The sequence below is a fragment of the Bos taurus genome, chromosome 17 (assembly GCF_002263795.3).
Source record: "Bos taurus isolate L1 Dominette 01449 registration number 42190680 breed Hereford chromosome 17, ARS-UCD2.0, whole genome shotgun sequence".
In the NCBI taxonomy this organism is placed as follows: Eukaryota; Metazoa; Chordata; class Mammalia; order Artiodactyla; family Bovidae; genus Bos; species Bos taurus.
The window spans coordinates 63758965-63768685 of NC_037344.1; the positions used below are offsets into that span (position 1 = coordinate 63758965).

At 44.6% G+C, this 9721-nt stretch overlaps 1 protein-coding gene across 1 annotated transcript in view; it reads right to left on the reverse strand.

Moving 5' to 3' along the window:
* MYO1H (myosin IH) overlaps window positions 1–9167 on the reverse strand; it is a 42152-nt gene extending 32985 nt beyond the window's left edge. The window contains exons 1-6 of the mRNA XM_059876209.1: window positions 9147–9167; window positions 8241–8402; window positions 7350–7465; window positions 4901–5099; window positions 2923–3003; window positions 486–665 (exon numbers count right to left, since the gene is read on the reverse strand). Of these exons, the coding sequence (XP_059732192.1) occupies window positions 486–665; window positions 2923–3003; window positions 4901–5099; window positions 7350–7465; window positions 8241–8402; window positions 9147–9167 (759 nt within the window). The remainder of the gene's footprint in view (window positions 1–485; window positions 666–2922; window positions 3004–4900; window positions 5100–7349; window positions 7466–8240; window positions 8403–9146) is intronic.
* Window positions 9168–9721: the final 554 nt, after the last annotated feature.

Consider the following 9721-nt stretch of genomic DNA (forward strand, 5'->3'; position numbering starts at 1 on the left):
TTTTTTTTTACTATTATTTTGCTTTTGTAGTACAGATTTTTCCTGATTACCTGAAGATTCATCATTTTAAAAGAGTTTCTTGTTGCACAGCAAAAACAAAGGTGTCATACCATGAAAATATTCACCGGTGAACTGGAATGTTAAATCTGCAACCTCCCAAATATCCCTCCCGCACAATCAGCACCGTGCACTCCCTCCCCTTCAAGGACAGGGCTAGTTTAAGTCAGACCTTAAAGAACACCTAGAGGTTTGGAAACAGTGCGAATATACTGCAAAGCACAGGCACCAAGTTTGCCAAAGTCACAGAAGATCGTGAAATCAATCAAAATAGTATTGGTGAAATGCTTGAGCCATTTTCAAAGGCACTGTGGCATCAGGATCCGGTAACGTGGCCCTGAGAAAGTTACTGAACATCCCACAGAACTAACACCAGCCCACCCCTCACCGCCAAAGGGGCACCAGAGACAGGTTATGGTCCTTCTAACCTGTGAGAGGTATTTATACAGCTGGGGGTCTCGCTCCAGTCCCAGGTAAGCAAGGAGCTCCTCTTCTCCACCCTCTAGCAGCTGGTAGAAGATATGGAAATTCCGCTCGCCTTGATTCTGATAGACAACTCGAGACTTTTCTATCAGGTAACTGATGATATGCCCGCCTACGGGAATGCCCTTCAAAAGAGAACAAAAAATCCAGCCAAGACAACAATCAAGGCCACTCTCTTACTGGTGTCTCCTGATGAACTGAAATTGTGAGTCTGAATCAACCTGATCTATCCATCTTCTAAGATTCACGTTTTCTGGGTTCCATTCCTAACCCCCCAAGGTGATGAAGATATTTTCTGTTTTCATTTAGAATCAACTGTTTAACCATCCATGTTTAAGACTATGATACATCATGATTTAATTTTTGTTTATGGAGTGAAACAGAAGCCAAAGTTCTCTTTATCCATATGGATTTCCAGTTGACCACCATTTAATTGGAAAGACAATTTGATCGATATTGAATCTCAGTGGTGCTTTGGTCATAAGTCTGGTGACATATAGGTAAGGAGAGCTGGGCTGCTTCTAGCCTCTGTTCTGGGTCATCAGCCTCTTAATGTCAATATATTCTTATGCCAATATTAATTATTATTGTCTTAATTATTGTCTTAAATAATATATTCAATGAAGGATTTGTATTCCATGACATATATTGAACACTTGCCAATCAATGAGAAAAAATTACCTAATTAAAAATGAGCAAAAGACTTTAATACACAAGAAGGTCTTTAAGGGACCAATGAGCAAAACTTCATTAAAATTGCTGCTGCTGCTGCTGCTAAGTCGCTTCAGTTGTGTCTGACTCTGTGCGACCCCGTAGGCGGCAGCCTACCAGAGAAACCACTATATGCCACCAGAATGCCTAAGATGTAAAGGACTGACAATACCAAATGTTGGCAAGGGCGTGGAGAAACTGGAACTCAGTGATATCATTGCTGGTAAGAATCCAGCAGTGCAACTTCTGGGACTACACCCGGCATAAATGAGTGTTTACATCATTGTTTTACAATGATGTGTTTATAAACAGTGATAAAAGTCGAGCAATCAAAAAACGAACAACTCCATGCAGCAACACAGTCGAATCTTACAAGACACGCTGATTCAGAGAGGCCAAACATGAAATAGAACAACTATATAATTCCATTTTTTCTGAAGCTCAAGAACCAGCAAAATGAATCTGTGATTATAGATGCCAGACAGTGATAACTTTTGGGAAGCGGGGGGGCAGATATTTGTCAGAGATGGGTAGGAGAAATTTCGAGGTGTTGGAAATGTTAATATCTTGAGATGAGTGGTGGTTACACAAGTAGATTCAAATGGAAAAATTTATTGAGCTGTGGCCATGAGCTGTGTCCTTTTTAGTATGTGTTGGATTCTAAAAAAAACCTTAAAAATATGTATGCTATTAAAATGTTTTCCAAGTCTGTGCATGCATGACCAGAAACCCGTGTTCCAGCCTCTGGGAAATCCTTGGTCGGTCTGTCTTCCTCACTATACTAAACGCCCAGCCAGCTACTGTTCTCTAGCCTAAGGTGTCACTTGGAATTACATGTCCCTGAGAGCTCTGCCTACTCCTCCTACTTGCGTGAGCCCCCATTTAAACTCTGTATACAATACGTTATGTATCTTCTCTGGCTCCTTTCATACTACAGCAGTGGAGCTGAGTAGTTGGGACAGAGGCTGTACGGTCCACAAAGCCCAAGACCCTATCCATGTAAGTCTGCCAACTTATGGCATAAAGTCATGTACGCCTAAGCAATAGATTGTTTACTCTGGAATCTTTTCAAGCTTTGTAAGAAATGGCATCTCGCTGACATGTAGTACATTCTCATGACCTGTCCAGGTTGCATGCAGCTGGCATTCACATGCTCTCACTGCCATAAAACATCTCATCGTGTGAGCACCCCACAGTTGGGCCCTTCTCCTGTTGATGGGCATCCAATCCTGGCCAGATATGTTGGTTCTTTCCAGTCCCTTTACTTTCATGAGCAGCGCTGCTGAGGCCATGCTTACCCATCCGTAGGAATATTTCCAGGAGTGGAATGGCCCCACCTTAGATTGTGTGATTTCAGCACCCCAAGATGATACACTGTTTTCCAAATGGGTTTGACCAACGTACACCCCTGCCACCAGCCGTGTGTTGGAACTCATGATCCACGTCTTTGCCAACATCTGGTCTCACCAGACTTCTTCATTTCTGCCCATATACTCATATGATCTGTCATCATGGTCTTCATTGGCATTTCCTAAAACTATTGCAAACCCTAAATTTTTCAACTATTTGAGCCAAGAAGAAACCCTTCCTCTCTTAGATGCCTTGAGTTGACTTTCTGTTGCTCTCAAGTTAAGGGGTCCCCGGGAAGCAGTAATAGGAACGTCAGTGTACCTTAAAGTCGAATTGTATGTCCATGTATTTTCCAAATCTGCTGGAGTTGTCATTCCGGAGTGTTTTGGCATTTCCAAAAGCCTTGGAATACAAAGGGAGGGGACACTGAACCCATCTGTCATTCTCTGACACTGAAGCTCTCCTGTTCATAGAATTCCTGACCCTGAATGACAAGCTCATTGGAGGAGAGAAGGGGGAGCCAGGAATGGAAGCCACTTTATCTGCTAAGAAGAAATCACTATTTACAGAGTATTTGATGCCAAATATTGGGGTTGGACACAGAGAAAAGAAGGGGAAAATATCTTCTCTCTAGAATCCATTCTAGGAATATATTAGAAATGGCCTAAGGAGAAGTTGGGGCTTCCCTAGTGGCTCAGTTGTAAAGAATCTGCCTGCAATGCAGGAGTCACAGGAGATGCAGTTTCGGTCCCTGAGTCTGGAAGATCTTTTGGAGGAGGGAATGGCAACCCACTCCAGTATTCTTGCCTGGAGAATCCCATGGACAGAGGAGACTGGTGGGTCGAAAAGAGTTGGACACGACTGTAGCAACTGTAGTGACTTAACACGCATGCAAGGAGAGCTAAATAGGACCCTAGGCCCTGGCTGTTCTAGAAGGCATCACTGCTGGCCCCCATCAGCAGACATCTTCCTATAGTATAGATGTAAACTGTTCAGCCCAAAGGTCTACTGGGAAAATCCCTTCAACCATAAATGCCTTTTACACAAAAAGCAACAAAAACACAGGAGAAAATAACATATTCAAAATCATCCAACAAGTCAGAGAATTATAGTAGTAAAAATAATAATCAAGATGATTTTAATTAATAAAAATATTAATGAATAATAGAGTATTATTTTAGTGCTTACTAATTCTGCTGTGTGCTCTTTATGCATGGTGGTTTAGTTACTAAGTTGTGTCCGACTCTTGCGACCCCATGGACTGTAGCCTGCCAGGCTCCTCTGTCCATGGGATTCTCCAGGCAACAATACTGGAGTGGTTGCCATTTCCTTCTCCATTGGAGCTTCCCAACCCAGGGATTGAGCCTGGGTCTCCTGCACTGCAGGCAGATTCTTTACCCACTGAGCTACAAATCACATTTTTTTTTCCTGCATTCGTCTTGCTTAATCCTCAAAACCTCCTAAGAGGCAGGTACTATGAGTAGGCCCACTTTCCAGATGGGGAACTGGCTCCAGGATATGAATGATATGAAGAAGCTTGCTGGTACGTGATAACCCTGGGCTTAGTCTCCATGCCTGCTGGACTTCAGGGTCACACCTTTCACCACGATACAGTAAGTCCCCTACATACAAACAAGCTCTGTTCTGAAAGCATGTTTGTAAGCCCAACGAAGTTAGCCTAGGTACCCAAGCAACACAATTAACTATATACTAATAGTATAGTAAGTCCCCTATGTACGAACCTTCGAGGTGTGAGCTTTCAAAGATGCAAACACGTGTTTGCTGTCCAGTCTCGTGAGTTAATGCGCGTCTCACCTGCAGCCTGCCCTCCATCTCCTGTTGCTGATGATCCTTCAGCTCTACCATGTCCCACCTCCTCTCCCCCCACCAGTCGGTACCTCTTCCTGCCTGTTTACTTGATGCCAGCCCCTGGATGCCAGCTGCTGTACTACTGTCCTTTTCAAGGTACTGTACTATAAGCCTAAAAATGTTTATTTATTTTTTTATGTATTATTTGTGTGAAAAGCATTATAAGCCTATTACAGCACAGTGCTGTACAGCTGACTGTGTTAGTTGGGTACCTAGGCTAACTTTGTTGGACTTATAAACAAATTGGACTTACGAACACTCTATCAGAATGCAATTTGTTCGTATATAAGGGACCGATTGTACTACCTTGTGATCTGTTCTCTTCTTAACTCCCAGACCTGCCCATTTTAACTGATCCACCCAAGCAGAGGCTCTTCTTACTTACTGACTTCCCTGGAACTCCCCTTTCTGGTCCTTAAAGATCACTTACCTCCAGCACTGGGTTGGAGAACAGCAGTCTGTCACGGGCTATCTGCAGTGACTCAGTCATCGGGCAGGTCACTGCAAAATACTGGAGGATCTTCTTGGAGGCCTCTGTTTTCCCTGCCCCGCTCTCTCCAGAAATGAGGATGAAGTGGTTATTTAGTTCAGAGCACATCATGCGGTAAGCGTTGTCAGCTATGGCATAGCTGGAGAAGGAGTGAGACAGAAACGGAAGGAGTAGGGCCTTCCCTGGCGGTCTAGTGGCTGAGACTCTGAGCTCCCAATGCAGGGAGCCCGGGTTGGATCCCTGGCCAGGGAACTAGATCCCACATGCCGCAACTAACGGTTCAGGCTGCAACTAAAGATCCCACGTTGCTGCAATAAAGACCAGGCAATTCTTTAAAAGACGGAGTGGAAGTGACTATAACACTACTTCCCTTGGCTCTGATGCCCATCAGAGCAGAAGGACAAACTACCCGGACTCTCAGAAGCCACATCCAGACTGTGGCTCCAGGCACTTAGCTCAGAGAGCCAGCAATCTTCACCATTACCCACTAGATGGCAAGCCTCTAGTGTGTATTAGTCACTCAATCGTGTCCGACTCTTTGCAACCCCATGGACCGTAGCCCTCCAGGCTCCTCTGTCCATGGGATTCTCCAGGCAAGAACACTGGAGTGGGGTGCCATTGCCTTCTCCAGGGGGATCTTCCTGACCCAGGGATGGAATCTGGGTCTCGTGCATTGCAGGTGGATTCTTTACCATCTGAGCCACCAGGGAAGCCCCCAAACTCTCATAGTAGAAAAGTTAAAGTGAAGACTTGGGGCAGGAATAAAAAATTTTTTCAGAATTTACCAATTAAAAAAATCAATATTTCTTATTAGAATAATCTACATACTAAATTACATCTCCAAGAGATGTTCTATTAAATGTAGGTGGAAATAATGTAACAGATAAAAGAGCTCATTTTTTTTCCTTCAAAACCTAAAATACTAAATATATAGAGATAGGAAACAAAAAATTATTTAAAACTTCTGTTTTAAAAACAGAAGTTTAGGGCACTATTATAGAGGCTTTATATACAAGATCAGATACTATGATAAAGGCTTTATCTACAAGATCAGAAACTGAAGCATGAAGGTTTCCCCGGGGTATACTTTTAGGATGTGGCCGTTTGAAAGCTGAGTATTTCTGTAACGCTGATGGTGGTGAGGCAGAAAGATTTATAAATGCCTTGGGAGTGGAATAGGTGAATCATCAAGAAAAAGGAAGCAAGACCCTAAATAATAGCCCAAAAGTCAACCAAGGAGGAGAAGAGGGAAATTCAGCAAAGCCCGAGAGTCACATGCAGACCAGGCAGAATATTTTTTTTCTTAACGGATCACCAGTCCTGGTAAGTTCCTGCTGCTGCTGCTGCTACTAAGTCGCTTCAGTCGTGTCCGACTCTGTGCAACCCCATAGACGGCAGCCCACCAGGCTCCCCTGTCCCTGGGATTCTCCAGGCAAGAACACTGGAGTGGATCGCCATTTCCTTCTCCAATGCATGAAAGTGAAAAGTGAAAGTGAAGTCACTGAGTCTTGTCCGACTCTTAGCAACCCCATGGACTGCGGCCCACCAGGCTCCTGCATCCATGGGAGTTTCCAGGCTAGAGTGCTGGAGTGGTGTGCCATTGCCTTCTCCGGGTAAGTTCCTAGTCACCGGCATTCTTCTCAGCTGCCATGATATTCAAGCACCAGTAGGTGGCACTATAGCAATCCACTTCCCAGAGAAGGAAACTCGAGCTACAGCTGTTACACAAAGATTCTACTTTTCTTCATAATTAAAATGAGATTTGATAATCATCTGCTGATGTTTTCTATTGTGTTGAAAGACTTAATTCAGAAGAAGGGAGTAATTTAAATGAGGTTACAGAACCTAATGAGCATGCATCAAGAATGTAGATGGATGGGTATATGAATGGATGGATGAGTGGGTGGATGGATGGATGGGTAGGTGGGTGGCTGGGTAGATACGTAGATGGATGGATGAATGGAGTGGATGACGGATGGGTGGATGGGTGTGTGGGTGAATGGATGGATGAGTAGACAAGTGGATGATTAGGATCGGTAGATGGATGGATGAATGGGGTGGATGATGGATGGATGGATGGGTAGATGGATGGATGAATGGGTAGATGGGTGGATGTGTAGGTGGATGGGTGGATGCATAGACTAGTGGATGGATGGATGGATAGGTGGGTGGGTATGTGGGTGAGTGTGTGGGTGGATGGATGGATGAGTAGACAAGTGGATGGGTGGATAGTGGATGGATGGATGGATGAATGGGGTGGATGATGGATGGGTGGATGGATGGGTAGGTGGGTGGGTAATAGATGGACATATGTGGTGAAGGTGGGGGGAGGAAAGAGAGGCAGAAAGAGAAAAATACTTCTATTGCTGATTCCATGGGTGCTACTTACACATGTGGTGGCAGTTCAAAGAAGTTGACCCCTTGATAAAGTTCCATCTGGCTCAGAGTATAGATTCCCAGCTCTTGGTATGGGTTCACAGACACAAGGAGGGTCCCAATATACGTCTAGAGGAACAGACCAAAGCACTAGTAAGGAATTCCAGGGTGCAAATGGCTCTGGCAAAAGACCATCATGTGCTATGATCCCCATGTGCCCCTTCACTACTGGGGATACAACACAATAAATAAGTCAGCTTGTGTGTGTTGGGGGGGGGGATGTCTCCACTGTTATGGAACCTAGCTGGCACGGGCAGACAAACAACCAAGTGATCGAGACTGCCCCACTTAGTGTGTTAAGAAAGGCCTGGTTCTGCTGACAGCCGCCTTGCCACCATGCAGAGAGGCTGCTGCAGAAGGAAACCGATGCAAAAGAAAGCAGAGTATGGGAAAGAGTCCTCAAGACATCATCCTAGACCCTGGAGATCTGCTTCTGGACCCTGAAGTACGTAGGTTGACAGATTCTCTCTCAGGGCTTAGGCTGACTTTAGTTGGGTCTCCAGCACTGGCAGCCGGAAAGGTCTTAATACAGAAGATCACAGTACACCTGCCGGTGGTTCCTGGACATGCCCCCTCTGATGGTTAGCCTAGAGTGATACTGTTCACAGCCATCAAGACTACAGACCGGGGGACTTCCCTGGCTGTCTGGTGGCTACAACTCCACCCTCCCCATGCAGGGGGCCCAGGTTTGATCCCTGGTCGGGGAACTAGATCCTACATGCCGTAACTAATATCCAGTGCAGCTAAACAAATTAAATAAATTAAAAAAATATTTTTTTTAAGGCCAACGACCAGAAGGGAACCACCACACTAGGAAAAACAGCTGGGAAATGAGTTACGCTACATAGATGAGGTTCTCGCTGAAACGCTTGCGGAGGTTGTCCAGAAAAGCAGATTCACTGGTGTACGCGTCCAGCAGCACAAAATCCTGTACCCCAACCTTGTCCCGGGCGGTCAGCGCGCCCTCCACGTGCAGACGGATGTGCTTGCGTCTCACTTCTTCTTTCTACGGAAAACACAACCTTCCTCAGCAACTCACTTATCATGTCATTTTTATCGCATGTCTAGTATGGAAATAGCAAGATCCAAGACCCTGGGGATAGCTGAGAGCAGAGATTACATTCTGCTTTCTTCATTAAGCATTTATGATCTGGTTAGGGATCCAAGTGATGATAGGAAAAGCAGTGGCTATAGCACCAGAAGCGCTGCCAGGGACTCAGCATCCACTGCTTCAGCATGACACTAACCGTTTGACAAGTATTATCTCTATTGATCCTCATTCCGACCCTATGACGTGCTATTGTCATGCCCATTAGACGTCATCAAACATAAACCTTCTCATCAGAAGACGCTGTTAAGAAATAAATCAGCCAGCCACAGGCTGGCAAAAAATATTCATGAGTTATATACCTGCAACGAACTTGTATCTAGAATAAAATACTCAGCTTGGTTAAAAGAAAAAATAAAAACTCAGACCTAACAGAAACTGGGCAAAAGACTTCACAAATGAAGACGGACAGATGGTCAATAAGCACACAGAAAAGCCCTCAACATCATTAGTCATCAGAGAAATGTACCCTTAGAATCACAATGAGGTGCCACCAGAAGAGTTCAAATGAAAAACACAACATCGGACATTCTCGAGGATGTAAAACGATAGAACTTTCACACGTTGCTGGCAGGAAGATCAACTGGACGAATCACTGGGGAAACGTCTGGCAGTTTCTAATGAAGTTAACCAAGCCCGTACCCTTTGATGCAGCAGTTCCATTCCGAAGTATTTACACAAGAGAAATGTAGACATAGGTCCACAAAAAGACTGGAACATGAAGGTTTACATCAAGTTTATTCACGATGGCCCCAAACTGGAAACAATCCAAGTTCCTATCAACCAGAGCGCATAAGTGGAGCATCTACACAATAGAATGGGTACAGCAGCAACAGAGAAACGACAGGTGTGCACGGTGACACAGACATTGTGCCGAGCAAAAGAGCGCACACACAAAAGACTGCATGCTGCATGATTCCATTTATATGGCGTTCTAGGACAAGCAAAGCTAATCTACAGTGAAAATCACAACTGTTGCCTGGTTATGGGGGGATGGGGACATTTCTGGAGTGATAGAAACATTCTCTAACTTGGTGCAGCTACGAGTTACCAGGGTGTATCTATTTGTCAAGATAAATGGCTACAGTGTTGTGCATTTTGATACATGTAAATTCTGTTTTGAAAAGAACCATAAAAATAATCAAAGGGGGGGGGGGGGAGTGGAGGATCCAGAGTGGATGGAGGTGAAGATGATAACAGAATGGCAGAATGCTCTT